Raw genomic sequence first — 18814 nt, forward strand, 5'->3', positions numbered from 1 at the left:
TAAATTAAATAAATTCTGTTTTCATGGATGCCTGGATGTTAAACTTAATTGTTACACCTGGTAAAGCAGCAATACTGATCATTTTGTTAAAGATGAAAGAATTTACACAGTGTTCGTTTGACTTTGGGACCTGACGCGGACGAAGTTTTGGACCCAGATTACTATGAGTTGCGAGGCTCCTGACTACGGTAGCCATAATGCTCAGACAATCCATCCAGTGGTGCGGCTTCGTAGCTTAGCAAAGTCCTACTAAAACATTTTTTGACAGATTTTTGAGCGCCGTGTACCACATAAAATCGAGGTCAGTAAACACAGCCAGAATTCATAGATAAGGCGCACCAGATTATAAGGTGCACTGCCGATTGTTGAGGATTTTAAGTGCGCCTTATAGTGCGGAAAATATGGTAGATGTAACGGCAATTTTTGCTGCTATACCATAAATAAAGACAAGAGGTTTAATATTCAGCCTAGGTTCTTGGTCCTCTGTCTGCTGTATGTGAGTTCAAAGGGAAGTGTTACCAGCATGACTCCTTACACAGCTGTAAAAATGTCACTAGAGAAAGTGGATGAGGAACACCGTCACTTACTGTGGAGGAAAGTGCTTAACCCTTCACTTGTACAGCGACAGTGTTCGGAGCTTAAACAGTGAAGTCGGGTCACACTGGGCAGCTCCCACTGTGAACGTGAGTGCCGGCATTAACGTGGGGTCAGTTTTCGCTGCGCAGGTTCACCTGACGGACCCTTAGAAACAAATCTTAGCCTCTGACTTGACATTGGTGATAAAGAGCAGGATATCCTCTCTCTTTATGGATGTGACTTGTATGACGTAGCCACCGTCTGAGAGGGGCCGTAGCCAGCAAGTGTTGTTGCTGTAGTGTGTTTGCATGTCCAAGGGCTTTAACACTGAACAGTAGTGTGTGTGTGTGTGTGTGCCGAGTCAAGGCCATGTGGCTGTGTGGCGGATTAAATTAGCAGCAGTCCCCCCCCCCCCCCCCCCCCCCCCTCGGTCCATCTGCTCTGCTTGGCCCCATAGACTCCAGCTTTGCACTCAAGCTTTGCCCCACCCACTTCACCCTCCCCAGTGCCTGACAAATCCCTTTCCCCAACCCCATGTCACACACGCGCTTTTGACTAGTTGCTATATCCACCAGCAGCCCCTGTTATCATGACACAATATACTCCATGCAACCTCTTCTGCCAAGAGTGCTCTGGCTTCCCTCTATGCAGATTAGCCATGTGCTAATTGTAGTTATTTTTTTATTTTTTATTTTTTTATGGAACAGAGGGGAAGCGTTTCCTTCAGAATTGATTAGATGACTGAGCAGAAAAAGGAAAGAGTACCGTGTTGTGGCTTGAGACGTAATCCAGCACGCATAGTTAAGGCTTCTGTGTGAGGAAGGTTTGTTGTAAACCTTTAAGTCACGTCGAGTCAAGAACGATGTGCCAGGAGTTTAGTGAGATTCTGCCTCCAAACAAACACCTCAGAGACTTGAACTGATTCTGATGAGTCGGTTTGTAATACATTTTGATGAGTGCATTTATACTGATATCCTTGGTTTTAGTGTAAATTTTATTGATTTAAATCTGTTATATATTATTCATGAGGAAATGTAGTTCTAATCATTTTTGCAATGCCAAATTATTTCCATAGAATACTGGTTACTGGCATATTTTCATCTTTCGCATGATAAGATGCCAGTAACCTTTCTAAAGGTGTAAAAAAAACAAAAGAAAAATCAACCTGACAGGAAAAAGTGGTAGCTGCAACACTTTGTCACATACCTTTTGATCTGTGTTTGTCAGGGAATTCCCCTACATAACAGAACTTCTTTTTTTTCCCCCCAAGTCACATTACTTTTATAATGCCATACTAAAAATTTAATACCCACTGAAAATGAATGTTAACTTATTTTACACTCTGATTTATGGCTAAATGCTGAGGACAATGACGGGCACACCACCTCGCCGGTTATATAACAAGCAGTCTATTTCATGAGAATAGACTGTCATAGAATATTTTATTTGTAATTGGAATGAGTTATTTTCAGATACCATGTTTTTTCTTTGTTGTCTGATTTGCTCTTTTATGTTATTTATGTGTGGCTAAGGTAAACCACTGGCATTCACAGGGTCATGGTAAATGTTAAAAATTAACGGACATCTATTATGATCCTTTTCTAAACCTTATTTTTATATTTGGATTCTATCATAATAGCTTTGCATGATTCACAGATCAAAATAATTCTTCATTTATCTCGTGCTGAGCCTCGCTACTGCTCCTCTGTCTGAAATGAGCCTCTATTTAACTTCTTATTTGCTGCCCCTCATAATCTTGCTACAGAAGATGTGTGACATGACCATATAAGGGATATGCTCTCTGATTCTCAGTGGCACCACACAGATCCTACAGGAGAAAATATATGTGTGTGTGTGTGTGTGTGTATATATATATATATATATATGTGTGTTGTGTATGTAAATGACACTAAATGGGGAAAGCAGATTATAAAAGAGAGTTATAATGTGACAAAGCTAATTTAGTGCTATTGTTACCCAGGAGTATATATTTCTAAAGGTTGCTAACATCTCGTAGGGTTAGCCATCAAGCAAGAGAGTGCTACCTGTTAATTTGGGGGGTTTTGTAAGTCGAACAATAAATATAACAGTTTCTCTGAGGTCTTTTTTTTTTTTTTCTCCCAGATGCTGTGTTTTAATGTTCAGTGTAATTTGTTTGGGTGTGTCATGCTAACATGCTAGAAGCCCTTTCAAGGTAACACCAAAAAGCAAATGTTAAAATTGGTGAGAGCTCTGCATAGTCTGTTGAATGTAATATTGGATGCATCTTTGTTGTATATGAAAGTAAACTGGAACTTAATGTCATTTTTTTCAGTCAAAACATAACATTTGAATTCTCTGCTGTACACTGTGGGGATTTTAACGGACAAAGTCAATTGGTTAGTCAAGAAAGGGGAAATAGTTCAAAGTGTTAAATGCTGTTCTAAAATAGACTCAAATGTTTATCATTCACAGAGTGGCCTTTGTTGAAAAACTGGAATTGAGAATCTAGCTTTTAATACTGTATGCTGTAAGAAAGTAGTTTTATAAATTCCATGAGATGGACCATATTTTGCCAGTAAGTGGCAGGTGGCAGGTTTCTCTGCGAGACCTTTATTGTGGCCATTTGTCTTTCAAAGCACTTGGATTCAAAACACTTGCACTCAGCTCGGTAGTGTTGCGTGCCTTATCGTCTTTCCGCTGTGTCCATCTTGACCTCACCACTAAAACCACTGACATTCTCCTGTGATACATCAGAAACGATTCTCTTTCTGTCCTTCGCCTTGAACATTCAACCACCAACCATGCCCATACTGTTAAAGATATGGCTGTTTCACCTTGAAATCCAGTGTCCTTTTAAATAGATCAGAAACTAACAAATGATATGTATAGATCTCCTCTATTGGAATTTTTTCCCTCAACCTTGTACTGCTAATCTTTGCTAACATAATTCTACTTTTATTCTTTTTTTTTTCTTTTTTTTTTTTTTTTGGTTTTGATAAAATTCTCAACTTGAGGAGCAGCAGCAGTGCTAATTCTGTAAGCAAGAGAACGATAAACAGACTCTTGTATAGCATTCACAGGCCTCTGTCTACAAGATGCAGTAGACTCTTTAGTTGGGTTAAAGCAGACATTCGCGCACCTACAAAGGCCTCTACAAAAGCTCTCTGGGAATTTGAAGGATGTGTAATGGTATGTCCGATGTGAACAACTTAAGCAATCCAAGGAAAATACTGGTAAACAGATCAATGAAGTGCCGAGCAGTAGGCCGGCCACAGCTATCTCCCAGCCTGCAGAGTACAGATGTGTTAACATGATCGAATGAGGCAGAGAGGTAAAACAAACACCCTGCGTTCCTCATCTTTATGCTGAGCTGTAAACCATATGCATTTAAACCCATCGAGCCAAAACATGAATGTGATAAGATTATATTGAGCGCGGTTTTCGACACATCCTACCCATATTGTGTGGTCATGATGGCGATTCATTGGATTTTTGGAGTTTGGCTTCAGCTACTTTAATTATCCAAACAGGTTATTGAATGCTAATTGACTGACTACATTGCAGATTAAATTTGTCACATTGCCAGTTGTGTGATAGCAGATTTATAATTTATGGGTGTTTTTTTTGTTGTTTTTTTTGGGGGGGCGGGATTTAACGCATATGAAGGCCAAAGCCCGCAAAATAGGGCTCAAGGTAGTAGTTATTTTTTATGCTTTACTGATTTCTAAAAAGGTCAGTGACTTTGATCCAGTGACTTTGCAGTTAATTATTACAATAGTTACATTACGTAGAAACAAAGTTTATAAATCTGTTAATGCCGTGCTGCTCATTGTGGCAAGTCATAATCACAAATTATTGCGGTCAGGAATGTCATCGACGATTAAAAACAGTTGCTCAATTCAAGCTTTTGAAACATCATGCATTTATTGAACTTTTTTTTTAAGAGTGGATTTCCCTGAACTCATGAAGCCTGTCAGGTAGAGACAACTGCTTGTCCCCACAATCTGGAGTCTACACCGTGGAAGGTCTGCGGGTGTATCAGAGAAAATAAATACATTTATACTGGCTGTATACTGGGAGAACTGGTCCACGTAAAGTGGAAAAACAGCAAAACAGGAGCATTATTGATTCAACGAATACGACAAATTAATTTTTCTTCTAAATGATGTTTTCATAATCTTTAGAAGGACAAATTGTGCTAACACAATTCAATGGAGTGCAGTCTACCTGTTTCTTCTGATTTTTCACCTCATTTTCCTACAGAAAAGATTTAGAATGTTTAATAGTTATGACTCAAAAAATAAGAAAATGAAGCCTAATTTTAAATACGTTAACACACTTGTGAACAGTGCACGCTCACCTTCACTATCTCCTGACCTGATCAAAGCACCCCTATCTGCATCTGTGGAGTGGGTGATAACTGAGACACGAGAGGGAGAAGAGTGGTTGTTTCGGGAGCCGTTACTATGCACGTTCCACTCCGGGCTGGAAACCCCGATTGTAGTCAAGTCGTACTTGCGAGCTCTCTCCCCACTGAGCTGGGTGCCGAGCTGTCATGGTTCTTAATGGAAAAGCCAGTTTGTTCGCTCATTTAGAAATATTCTCACTGCTGGCAAAAGTATCGACCGAAATTGGTGAGGGGAAGAAAGGTTGATTGTTTTATGGCCCAGTCATCGCTGGGAGATTTTTGTCTAAATGAGAAATAGATTTTACCTTTAGTGTGCCGGCTTTTGTAGTTTGTTTGCATGCTAGTCATTTTTCATGTGGATTGGAGGACATTACCGGTGATTCAGGCCTCAGTGGCACACTTTACAGATGACTCAGGAGGCTCTGTCTAACTGCTTAAGCAGCTCATTAGAAAAGAGCTATAGGATATTTCTGTCCAGTGAAAGAAACCGCTCCAGTTTTTTTTTTTTTTTTCCTCCTCTTGGCTCCTCATTGCCATAATTGGACAAAAGAAACTTTTGGAAATGTGTAAAAAAACAGCAACAATGTGGTGTCTGCTTCACTGCTTTCTACCAGTCATATTTAAGCGGTGTAGAGTGATGTTTGGACTCCTATCTTGGCATGACTGGGGAGGGGGGGCAGCAGGCATGGTGTCCTTTCTTCGAGTCTGAGGTTAAAAGTGCATTAGAGGTCACAGTGGAGCCTGTTACCTCTACCCCTGGTGCGGTCGGTAATGACCCAAGGGAGTGCAAGATACCCCATCCCACCTCCCACTGTTCCCACCTACTCCTTCCCTGCACAGACATCCAACACAACACACAAACACACACTCTTGTGAACCTGGAGGAGCTCAGGAGAGTTTGGCCTGGAGGAGGCTAGAGGGAAAATCTGGAGTGGAATATGTTATCTTGGATAATGTCGGTTGACCACGCTGACAGCTTGTTGATCCACCCCTTCTCCACACACCCCCCACCACCACCTCCAACAGCTACAGTCTTCTGGAACACACACACATATTTTCACACACTCGCAAACACACAAGCCTCCTACTGAGTCACCCCCTACCCCGACCTCCCCCTCTTTCATTGCAGCACTGTCATTCATAGAGTGCCAAAGCCTGCTGCTTTATTAAAGCCCAGGAAGAGCAAGCCCTGGCCCGGGTTCAAACAGCAGTGCAGCTGGGACCTGTTACATTTTCGGCAGACTGCCCTCTCCGTCTCACTGGCTATAAATAGCCCCAGTGGTTGTCTCCCTTAACCGAGGAAAAGAGGTTTTTGGGGGAGGAAAAACACACCCGTACGCACACGCGCGCGCAGGCACACACACACACTCACACTTGCACACAGATTAATAACCGTGGGAAGCAATGAAACCTTTGTGTCTGCTGCCCGAGGTCAGCAGGCCAGGAGGTGTTGCTACTTCAAAGACCCCGTTGTGGTTTGTACTTTCAGACGCCGCTGCGGTGGGTTTGATGGGAACATGCACAGGCTGTCAGAAGTGTGATGTGTTGATGGCATCAGACCATGGCAAACGAGCAGAAAACTTGTTGTGAATTGCTATTTGTTTATTTTTCCACTTGATGACCAGTTAATAATGCTGCAGTGGAATCCCATTTTATTAATTTTTTTAGAAATATTGGATATACTTTTTTTTTTTCTCATGCTGGGGGAGTGTTGTGTCGGAAGGGATCCCACCATGTGTTATGTACACACAAACACACTGTCACCGACTTTATGGCATAGACATTTTATGACACTGGTTCCAGCTGTTGACAGATGAAGCTACCTCATTGTAAACCACCACCAACCCAGAATATGCCATCTGACTCCGTAACATTCCCTGTTTTTACCACGTGGATCTCTACGAGTCCAGGATGCCCTAGGTCATTCCCCACATCCACCACCCCACCCTTTATCCTTACACGGCTTCCAGCTGAGAGGTGGGCACAGCTCCAGCCACCGCAGACACTTCCACTTCCTTAAGCTTATTTTCATAGAAACCTTTACCAACGTCTCTGCCGTAACAGTATCCACCCACTGGCACAATGATCTCCTGGGCCGGGAAATGCTCCTGGCGGATGTAGTGGGCTTATTCATTCATTCATGGCCAATTTTTTTTCCCTTTCTATTTGGAAAGTAAATCCACTACAGTTTTTTTCCCCCTCCCTTCTGCTTTTTGTTCTATATTTGCTTGATTACACTGTGGCTGGTTTATGAGCTGATGCTCATAGGACACACTGCAGTGGAGTCATGCTGAGTAATGCCTTCTCAAGACAACTCACTAAAAAAGGTTCTAAAATAACTCTAGCTAAATTTGACCTGGACCGCATTTTCTCATCCTTTTCTGTCACTTCACTGTACTCGGAACAAGATCCCTTTATTTCTATCACTATAGAGCTTGTTAGGAGGTATGACTGAACCCTCTAATAGGGACTCTAGACATGCCATTACCATCAGCACTAAAATCACAATAATTGTGTGGATCACACAGTTATTTCTAAAGTCCGCTTCACCATACAGCTTTAATGTCAGAATTGTCATTCCAGCAATCTATTTCGTCAGTTCATGGATGTATCACATATTCTCTTTGTATCTTCTCCAGCCTCCAGGCCCAATGGACCAGGTAGGGAAGATGCGCAGCCAACCATATGGAGGACCCAACCCCTTCTCGCAGCAGCAGCAAGGACCTCCCACAGGGCCTGGACCCCAGCAGGCAGGCTCTTACCCAGGGCAGGGCTATGGCCCTCCGGGCCCTCAGAGGTACCCTATTGGGATGCAGAGCCGACCACCCGGAACCATGAGTGGCATGCAATACGGACAACAGGTCAGTAATGATTAACTTGGCTCTCTATTTGTACAGTTTTAATTGAAACCTTGCACAACCAATATTTGCTGTTAAGACATTTCTGTGCAGATTATTTTTGAAATATCTGGTGACTTAGGCTAAATTCTTTTCATCAATTATGCTAGTAAATTTAGCAGATTGTCCACTAAGTAGGTGATGAGATGTTTTTGTACATTTTGGTTTACTGCACCAATTTAAGAGTCCTTAAAAAGAAATGTAAAATAATTTGAATAAGAAATATGACAAGAAAAATATTTGTAAGGTGATATGTAGCAGTTGAGTTTAAAAAAAGCAGCACTGTGCAGTCAGAATTTATTCCACAAATTTGTACCATCTAGTGAGAAGAAGACATGAACTAGGATAAGAAACTACAGCATGGTTTGAGAGGAGAGCCTGTAGTATCGATAGGGTAACACTCTTCTGCCATACTGCCAGAGTAATAGAGCATTGGAACAACTATGTCATTACTAGAAAGTCTAATCCAGGTCAAAACAACTCTTCGTTAGCAGAAGATATTTAACAAATGTCATGTATCCAGGTACAGTGACTTAAAGGAATTGAAAGCCATTAAGGCATGACCCTGTTCTGGCTGTCATAGGGAAGATGGTGTGTGTGTGTGTGTGTGTGTGTGTGTGTGTGTGTGTGTGTGTGTCATATCTGACAGTTAGCTTAGCATAACAATTGTAATTAAACAAAAAGCTAAAGATCTGAAAGACTTACAGTGTGGCCCTGTGTCTGTTTTTTTTTTTTTTAACTAGATATATCTTATAAACTAGAGAGGATAAAGTGCATTAACATATAACCAAATAACGTTCACCTGCTCTGCTAGACATCAAAGAAATATCAGCATTGTCACCTTGAGTGTCTCTTACCTTGCATACTTAAACAGGACTTTAAATAATAAGTTATTAGGGTGGATGAAAGCCCCAACCAAAATTCTGCCTCTTCTGTCACACCAACCCTTCCTCAACTACATCCACGAACCTCCTCTGAAGAGTCCAACCAAACTGTGTTTCTGTATCTTTTTCACTTGAATCCCAAAAGGCTCTGAAGAAAGAGGAGGGGTGAAAAAAACTCTTTACAGGGATAGACACAAAAGAGAGCAGCCCATCAGTTTCCCACTGTCTGATTTATTTTCATGCTTGAAAGCCAAAGATGGGGGGGAAATCCAAGCTGTGTCGACAGGCACAGTGGGCAGCACCTTCTGACAGCGTTGTCCAATTGAAAACGGCAAACATCCAGTTTGCTATAGCTACTTACTCATAGCTAGGAATAAGCCCCTTCTTGAACTCTCTCAGCCAGGCAGTTCATCTTAACAGAGAAATGCATGCAGGGAATCCCGTAGAGTGAAGCCTTTTTCTTGTGCGTCCGCTGCCTGTGGTCTTGTGCCCATTGTGTGGTGTGATTATCTCATACTGGCCTGCCTGGTGTTTGACCGTGGACTCGATAAGTGCCCTGCAGAGAAGAAAACGGCTTCCCCGCCTTTGTCAGACAGATACAATACAGCCACTTCATGTTGTTTTAAATGTGAGGCCATTCTTTACTATCTTGTATTTTCTTATAGTTCTCGAGTAGCTGAGAACCCCCTCACCCCCCTTCAGTCCCCTTGCGAAGAAGAAAAAACCCCACACATGGCTCCCCCCCCTTCTTCTTTTCTTATTACAGTGTTTCCTCACAAGGTCAGCGCTTTCTCCTTCCATGTTCCTTGAGGGTAATGAAACAAAAACACTGGTATTGAAAGGCATTCCGCGAGCAGGTTCGGGCAGAATATGAAAAGGCTCATATTGAAGTTCAAGGAGATGAAGTCAAAACTCAATTTTTATTTTCATGCCAGTAATTTAAAGCAATACACGGCTGAATTCCGACACTTGGATGCTTTTTCTTATGTGCTTTGACTGATCAGTTTATAGTGAGGAACACACCACTCAAACTGAGGGGTGGGGGGGCAGTTTGTCTTTTCTGTTTAATCTGTGAGGAAGATGAAGAGATGCTCTGATTACTCTGTGGAGAATGAATGGTAAAAAATGAAAACTAAAGAGGTGACTTTGAATATTGAGTTATTTTTATTAGAGATGGACCGATCCGATATTACGTATCGGTATCGGTCCGATACTGACCTAAATTACTGGATCGGATATCGGAGAAAAATAAAAAATGTAATCCGATCCATTAAATATCACGAAAGCACCTCACAAAACTTGCAACACGCTGTAACTCACCTCAGAACGTTAGCAGTCGGAGCAGTATGCATCACGTGATAGAGCGGCTGTGGCATGCGGGACCTGTCGGTGGTCTGGATAGCATTTGGAGCTTCGCTAGCAACCTGGCATTTCATCTCCGACAAAGTTATCCCCGAGAGAAGTAAAGCAAGTGTGTAAGTCCATCTCTGAATGTTTGTAAAGCATTCCCACGTTAAGCTTAATGAGCAACTGCCTCTCGCTCTCCGGCTGCTACTTCAATCATGAAACTGCTTAAATGATCAGCTGATCGGCTTTTCTGTCGCGAGTCTGTCTCTCTTGTTTGTTTTTGGTCCACTTTGCACCAGAAAGAGGAAACCAGCGGCTGAACAACAGCAGCACGTTTAAGCTTGATAAGCTGTTGTTACAATTTATTTAATATTACTTTCTACTCAAGGATCTTTTTCTACGTAGCTGACGGCTGGTAACTGTGCAGGGGCGGATCTAGCAAAGTTTAGCCAGGGGGGCCGATAGGGCATTAACTGGGAAAAGGGGGCACAAAGACATACTTTTCTTTCTTATTCTCATTTAAAATGTCTAGCTTTTAATAAATAATTATCTGACACCCAAAGTTTTAATTTGATGTAAAATGAATAGAAGTCAATTACTGTATATAGTAACTATTAAGTCTAATATATATACCCTAGTAAGCTATAGTACTTTTTACTTTGGGAAGGTACCATCTGTGCAGTCTGCAATTTTGTTGAAGAAAGATGTTGAATCTATTTAATATTTCTTGAAAAAGAATTGATTTCTGTGCATTTTTTTTTCACACTGCATCAAATTAAGGTTGATTACGTCGATTAAGCATCATGAGGTGGAGCGTGAGGGGTGGTTCCCTATTTTTTATTTATTTATTTTTGTTGTTGCTGGGAGTTGGAACCCTATTAGTTAGGTTGCTTAATATTTACGCCAAGTACTCTTTAAAATACCAGAATAGGGAGGATGGTGTAGGTCTAAGTTTATTAGATTGATCAGTATTGCTGAACTATGAAATATTTTTTTTGTATACAGGTATAACAGAATAGCTTTAGTGTAGTTGTTGTTTTAAACTTGAGTATGAACTTGCAGACTTGCAAAATGCAGCAAGATATTTTAAAAAACAGTTTTGTTGATTAAAAAACACTATATCGGATTCATATCGGTATCGGCAGATATCCAAATTTATGATATCGGTATCGGTATCGGACATAAAAAAGTGGTATCGTGCCATCTCTAATTTTTATATATTTCTGCAGATCCCATCAGTACACATGCTGTATTCAGGTAGTGACTGATATTCCACAGAGGGGCTCCGGATAGTAAAACTGTGCCTGGTTGTGTCTGCTCGCACTTTCAGATCAAGCATCGCTAGTCTTCCCCTTTGAAGATAAACTACTGTTGATAACTGATATCCTATTTTCTAGATGTCAGCATATGGACAACAGGGCCCAGGAGGCTATGGACAGCAAAGTCAGGGCTACTATGGTCAGCATGGCCCTGCGCCTCACCCTGGACAGCAGCAACCTCCATACTCTGGCCAACCCCAGGGAACCTCTGGACCTTCATACCCCCAACAGGGCCATCCTTCACAGACTCCAGGCCAACACGGGCAGCCAGGACCCCCATACCAACAATCTCAAGGTCCCCACGGCCCTCCTCAGAGTCAACCTCCGTATAGCCAGCCCCAGCAGTCTCAGCCAGGACAGCCACCCTATGTATCTCCCCAGCAACAGCAGAGTCAACAACAGCAGCAGCAGCAGCAGGGACCTGGTCCGCAAAGTCAGCAGGGCTCTCAGGGCCAGCCTGGGTACCCGCAACCCTCTGGTCCAGGGCAGCCACCACAGCAGCAAACCCCACAACAACAAGGGCCCCCACAACAACAACAACCACCACAACAACAACAGCAGCAGCAGCAACAACAACAACAACCAGGAGGTCCACCTCCTCAAGCCCAACAGCCTCCAGGTCATGGCCAGCAGGGCCAGCCATCACCATATTCTCAGACTCCCCCGCTGCAACAGCAGCAGCAACAACAACAACAACAACAACAGCAGCAGCAACCACCACAACAACAACAGCAGCAGCAGCAGTCACCTTATCAGAGGTTCCCACCTCCTCCACAGGTAATCCTTACACAAAACTCTATTAGAACACTTTAGCTGTAATTTGATGTGATGTGCTGTGTCAGGGGCAACTGTGTTTCCATTAGCAGGAGATTCCTGCGCTGACACATGCTCTTGACTTTACTGTACTTAATCAGTGCTGTAATGATGTCCGTGCCGATCTAACAGTGGCACTGTAAACTGCCTGCTTCCCAGGAAATGCCTTCACTTGATAACTTTCAATAGTCGGTTGAAAAGAACATTGCACGCTCAGCTTTCCATAGCAAAAACACATGGAAGAAGTGAGATGCTGCTCTACAAGGGTTAAACAGGGAAACAGCCATGAGAGCTTTTGAATAAACCTTTGGTGTGGCCCACTCAGAGCTGCTTTGTTGGTAATTAAGCTTTAATTACTTAGTTAATTAAACAGGCTCCTGTCTGTTAAATGGATAGTATGAACAACAGGAAATGGACCGCACACAAGACCGTTGACAGAACGGGGCAGTTTTTAGTAGTTTCTTGTAAAAAATAAATAAAAAAATATGATAAGTTGAAGCACAAGCTGTAGAATAAGCAGTGAGTTTTCCCCATGCCATGTGAGCCCTGTGGCAACACAAACATGACGTACAGTAAATATTCAAATCACAGTCGGTCACGGCTCTCTACATTTATCCAGCCCAGTGGAGATCTGTTATTTGTATCAGTGTGACAGTGGTTATATTAGCTGTGCACTGCAAAAAGGGAACAAGCAGTAATAAATGCTCGACTCTGAGATTTTATTTTATTTTTTTTTACATTGTGTCCGTTTTGTCTCTTGTCTTCGTTCTTCCAATCAGGAACTCTCCCAGGATTCCTTCAGCTCACAGTCCAGCGCTCCTCCATCTAACCAGCCAAACAAGAGCAGTCAAGAAGACAGCATGCAGGCGCGGCCATCCAGTCTGCCGGTGAGGCTTCTGTCTTCGCTTTTAACTTCTGAATTTTGTAGCAGGTTTCATCGCCAGAATTCCACAGACCACATTCACAGACGCCCTTGATGAATATCCCACAGAAGCAACATTTAAACTAACATTTATAAACCATTTGTAATCGTAACCGCATAGTCAGCCCAACATGTAGGACAGCACTGATATAATTAGTGATGTTAGTCAGACTTGATTGAATTCAGAATCTATAGCCATATGTGGTAGAGGAAAATCACCCAGCTCTAAATGTCATTATGGCTGCCTCTGTGAACATGTTATAATATTTTTCCTTTATTATTTCGATAGAGTGGAGTGGAGATTGACAGGAAATGTGGGGATAGAACAGGGGAATGACATGCAGCAAAGTTCTGGCTGGGTGTTGATCCGGGAACTAGGCTGCTTTAGCCGATTTGGTAAGCGCCTAAAACCCCTCGACCATGGGTTCACCCCTTAAATGAGATTTAAGCAAATCCCATCCTGGTGTTTCTTACTCTGTACCCATTTCTCCTGCTTGAAACTCAGACTAAAATTGAACTTATTTCTCAAAACAGTTGATGTTTACTAGGCTTTGCTCTGTGATTCAGTTTGAGTTACTTCATAGGTGAATTTGTATAGTGTCACTCAGAGTGAAGCAAACATGCAAATGTGGAGTAAATGTTGGCTTTTGGATTCCACCGTGCAATCGATTGTGCTTGTGAATCCAATGGTTTGGTAGTCAATCTATTCAGAGCAATGTGATGGAAATGTTATACATGATCACAACTCTGTGGGTATCATGTGCTTTAGTAGAAAAAGGCCCAATATTTTGTTCTGCAGATGTTAGTGGAGTAATAGCTTTGTTGCTAAATTCACAGTATCTTGAGAAATTTCTCCCTCCTAGATGGAATATTTGAAACCAAGTATCTCCCACCCTCTACCTAACTTCCCCCAACATGTCGTGGCAGATCGTCGTCCCTCTCCTGGAGCCTGGTTCTGCCAGAGGTTTCTTCCTCTTAAAAGGAAGATTTTCCTTCCCACTGTCGCCAAGTGCTTGCTCATAGGCGGTTATCTGATTGTTGGGGGTTTCTCTCTGTTATTCTAGGTTTTACTCTACAATATAAAGTGTTTTGAGGCGATTGTTGTTGTGATTTGGCGCTGTATAAATAAAGTTGAATTCAGTAGTATCTGGATATCAGTGACAACAGCACAAGAATTTTTGAAGGAGAGGTAAAGAGCGCTATAATGTTAATTTAGACCCCAACCCTTCCCACAAGAAGCTGATAGCACGAGCAAGCAAAGTCACGGTTTCCATTTGCTCTTAAAGAGCAAAGAAATCAGAAAGTGGGGAAAAATAGTTCTGCCTGGATAAGGATTGTTGAAAGTGAAGCAAATCTCGCATCTGATAGCCCTCTGGCTAAGATAAAGGTGAGAGAACCCCCCAACCCCACACACACACACTCACCCTCCACCAGCCCTCCACCCCATGCTCTGTGTTAAAGAGGTGTCTCGCTGTAACACGTTGCAGTTTCCATGGCAGTGTTTATAGGTCAGACTGCAGATCTAACCTCATTCTGGGCCTCAGGGAAGGAGAGTGAGAAATGAGATCATTAATAAGAAAGAATGAAAGTGAGGGAGCAGAGTTTGGAGGGGTGGGAGGGGGGGAGATGTGTGGGACTGAGGGAGTGCAAGCAAATAACTTCAAATAGTGTGAGTGATTGGTTGGAGTGGAAGATGCTGAAAGAGGGAGGGATGAGAGGCAGCGCTGTCTACGCCAGTAGGGGATGCCCTCAGGATGTGTTTCCCTCCTCTTTTATTTATTTCCCTTATTTATTTATACACCTCTCTGTGGACCTGGCCATTGGTCAGGAAGGCTAGGCCAGGGCTATTTTTATTTATTTCTTTATTATTATTATTTTCACTTTCTATCTTCTCAGGGATTCCCCATCAGTGTTGTCTGATTGGCCGACAGAGCCATTAATCTGGTTATGGTAGTGGTAAACAGATCTCCTCCTCCCGTTCTTTTTCCTCCTCATCCCTGCGGCACCAAAGTGTGTGCAGATGAGACCATGCTAACTCAGAGTATAACCCTGCCAGCCTGAGTCCGAGCAGCTGGGGTGACACCTGCAGGTGTTAGAAGTAGATGTGCATCGATGATACCTGTTGTACAAGGTGCTGAAGTTATTCTGTAACCTCTGCTAAACTATAAAAGCGGCAGAAAATATCACCAACAAGTCAGAAATGCTGAGAAAAGGATTTGTGACAATGAAACTCTACAATAAAGAGTGGTGTAAAAACTCCAATGCTTTGTGCGATAGAACTGAAATATGTGTAAAGACTGCTCTCAGTAAGAAAAAAAATAGTACTTAGCCCGGTCCTTTCCCCCGAACTCAAAATAAATGGATGTGTTGTTAAAAAAAGAGCCACACATTCATTACAGCCTGCATCACAATTCTGCTGTTGTTAACAGGACACCTACTTATACAGACAGTGGTCCTTACTAGGGCTGGACGATATGGGCTAAAATTCATATCGCATATAATTTGAAGCATGTGCGGTAACGATATATATCGCGATATATTCTTTTCTTCTGTATAACGTATTTTCCACACTATAAGGCACACTTAGAATCCTTTAATTTTCTCAAAAATCGAGAGTGTGGCTTATGTATGAATTCTGGTTGTGCTTACTGACCTCGAACTGATTTTGGCTGCAGAAATCTGTTAAAAAATGTTTTAGTACAACTTTGGTAAGCCGCACTGCTTGATGGATTGTCAGAGCATTACGGCTGCCGTAGTGAGGAGCTTCGCGGAGTAATCTGGGTCCAAAACTCCGTCCCTTCAGGTCCCAAAGTCAAACGAACACTAAGAGTTAAAAACGGTCTAAATTCTTTCATCTGTAATTAAATCATCAGCGTTGCTGCTTTATCGGGTGTAACAATTAAGTTTTACATCCATGCATCCATGAAAACAGAATTTATTTAATTTAACGGAGTTAGAAGTTAACAGGAAATTAGCTCGCTAGTTTACACCTAAACATTTCATACCAAGTTCTGACAGTGACGCTGGAGGATGAACGCCAACTTTTTTTCCACTCGATAAAAGTTAACGTGAGGGATTCTGATGGTTAGGGACAAATGCAATCGTATAGCAGGATGCTATACACGGGCCAAACTTCAGTCAGGAGAACAACTGAGATTATTCGTGCACAATACAAGGTTAGTCATTAATATACTGCAACAACATGGGAACAGAACAGCTGCGAGAGAATTCAACATTAATGAATCAATGTTACGGAAGTGGAGGTAGCGCAGTTTTTGGCTTTCCCCATATTTCAAAAGTGCTTCATCTCTTTGCTATGACTGTCGCCCGCCATAATTTGCAGATGATAATGGTTGTAGCCGCTGCGATGCTTTCGACCAAAACAGGCGCAGCTTGATGACATCATCAACATGCGCTATCGCGATAGAGCGATATAGTCAAAATCTCTATCGTTGGCCAAATTTATATCGTTTCTATCGTATATCGTTTATATCGCCCACCCCTAGTCCTTACTACTAGCTAGTTGAGGTAGGCAGCTCGAGCTATGCTGTGTCACACACATAACATGGCACTCTCTACTTATACCATATAACAAACACAGCACAAATTGGCGGTCTGTTTAATTTTTATGTCGCTGCCCTGCATCACTATCCATCCCTTCTAACACCTCAACGTCCACCGACAGGCTCTAAAAATTATCACTCCAGTTTTTGTGCATGATTTCTGGGGACCTGTGAGGTCGGAGCCCAAAAACCAAAGTCTTAACTGCTCTGCCATAATAAAATAATTTCAAACGTGAGGTCACTGCAGTAAAGAAAACAAGATGCATACTTGTATAAAAAAAAATGAAATGATAATAACATTTGTGACCAAGGAATACAAATATCAAAAAGAATGAATGTAGTTATAGTAACTCGCTAACTTGAGCCGTTTTCGGGCTTGAATGTGAAGTTGCCCTTTGTCCCGTGTTGAACACACCAGGAGACAGTCAACCTCGGATTTGTTGTCACCACTGGAAAACCTCTGTTTGGTTTAGGTGGGAATTGGCCTGGATGGGTACCTATTGCATGTGCTCACTTTGACATTGTTAGGAAGCAAGCCAGGTTTGGAAGTAATATGTGTAATATCTGATCTGATTATTGTTGAATTTTTCTATTTTAACATGCAGTTCCCCCAAATAACCGAGAGAAAGATTTACAGCTGCAGTCATAAAAAGAAAAGATGATTTTAAGGGGTCATGGTCAGACTTGTTGGGGTTCATATGTGTTGGTTTGACCACATATGAAACCAAGGTTGTATAAATCAAATGTATAGAAATGTTTTTTTGTGTGTGTGTTGTCCACACACAAATTCTTCCTTGTATTCTAGCCCAATAAATGTGGAGGTTTTATGTGGTATGATTATTTTTATTTTACACTTATTAGTGGATTGATGAGTGTAATAGATACAAATTTTCCTGTTCTTGTCTCAAAATAAGTAACTGGTACTAAATTGTGTTTGTACTTCTCTCGTTTAGGAAGCGTTTGCTAATCTTAAATAACTAATTAGCCTTACGCCAAGCAAAGGAGCGTATTTAAGTGCATCTGTCAGAAAGAAAGGTACAGGTTTATTTTGAAGGGGGGAAAAAAGTATGTTTATTTTGTAAGAACCTGCAGTAATTTGTATAGACTCATTTCTTTTAATCTGCCTGAGATCTTGTTTGAATCCCGATCCAACAGCGACTGAGGGGTAAATGCCATTTAGCTACTTTAGTAGCATTCGTGCAGAGCCAGCCAGACATCACCTCATCGAGAGCACAGATGGGTCTGTTTGAGGCAGGTGCTTAAAAACCCAGCGTCTGTTAGGCCGCTGCTGAGGTGGGAATAAAGGTGTACAGAAGGCTCAGTGCCTGCTGGAAGGCGCAGGTAGGAGAGCAACAGTCGGTTTGAGAACAGGGCTGCGGATAAGAAGTGGAAGAGAGAGAGATTAAAACATAGAGAGACACACACACATGTGCGGTCAGAGTGGAACTAGCTGAGCAGGTTCAACTGGTTCCTGGTTTGTTTTCCCTCTAGCTCCAGGAGACACATGCACAGTTTAACTGTTGAGTATTTACCTCGCTGTTCATTTGATCAGTTCTGAGGAATCCTTTTTTTATGTTTTTACCGTTTGGTTATCTAACTGAAGCTTGTCTTGGGGGGGGTGAAATACAGCAGCAAAGTAGTAGTCTTTGTGGTCTTCGAATATACATCTGGCCTTATAACACTTGTGGCATTTCAAGGAAAGGAAATGAATTAAGAGATAAGAAGTAGGTGAGGAAAAAAAGGGTTTGTGTTCTTTTTTTCGATCAAATACTTCACATTATTGACTCTGTTTGTAATGAATAACCATAGTTCATGATTAAAGGGGGACTCTGCCATTTTTTTTTTTTTTAAAACACATGAATGACTTAGCTCTTCTTGAGGAGCTATTTAATTTCCCCTCTGGCAGCTCCTCAACGAGTTTGATGTCTGTGCTAATGTCACACGTCTGGGACACACCTTTAATGTTGACGTGTGATGCTGGTCAGATTTTTGGGGTGTCTGTGTGTGTTGTAGTAGTAGCCATGCAGACGTGAATACTCGGGAACTCGTTCGTCGAGGGCCCAGCAGAAGTAAAGCAGGCGTCTTTCATACTCCTTAGATGTG

At 42.1% G+C, this 18814-nt stretch overlaps 1 protein-coding gene across 2 annotated transcripts in view; it reads left to right on the top strand.

Moving 5' to 3' along the window:
- The window catches only part of arid1ab (AT-rich interactive domain 1Ab), a 56580-nt gene that overhangs the window by 15888 nt on the left and 21878 nt on the right, over positions 1-18814 (top strand). For both annotated transcript variants that reach the window (XM_085263537.1, XM_085263538.1), the window contains exons 2-4: positions 7606-7827; positions 11492-12190; positions 13006-13113. In XM_085263537.1, coding sequence (XP_085119663.1) covers positions 7606-7827; positions 11492-12190; positions 13006-13113 — 1029 coding nt within the window. The remainder of the gene's footprint in view (positions 1-7605; positions 7828-11491; positions 12191-13005; positions 13114-18814) is intronic.

This window comes from Mchenga conophoros, linkage group LG22 (assembly GCF_057382185.1).
Source record: "Mchenga conophoros isolate Kocher_MC1m ecotype Shallow Benthic linkage group LG22, M_conophoros_male_GT1.1, whole genome shotgun sequence".
NCBI lineage: Eukaryota > Metazoa > Chordata > Actinopteri > Cichliformes > Cichlidae > Mchenga > Mchenga conophoros.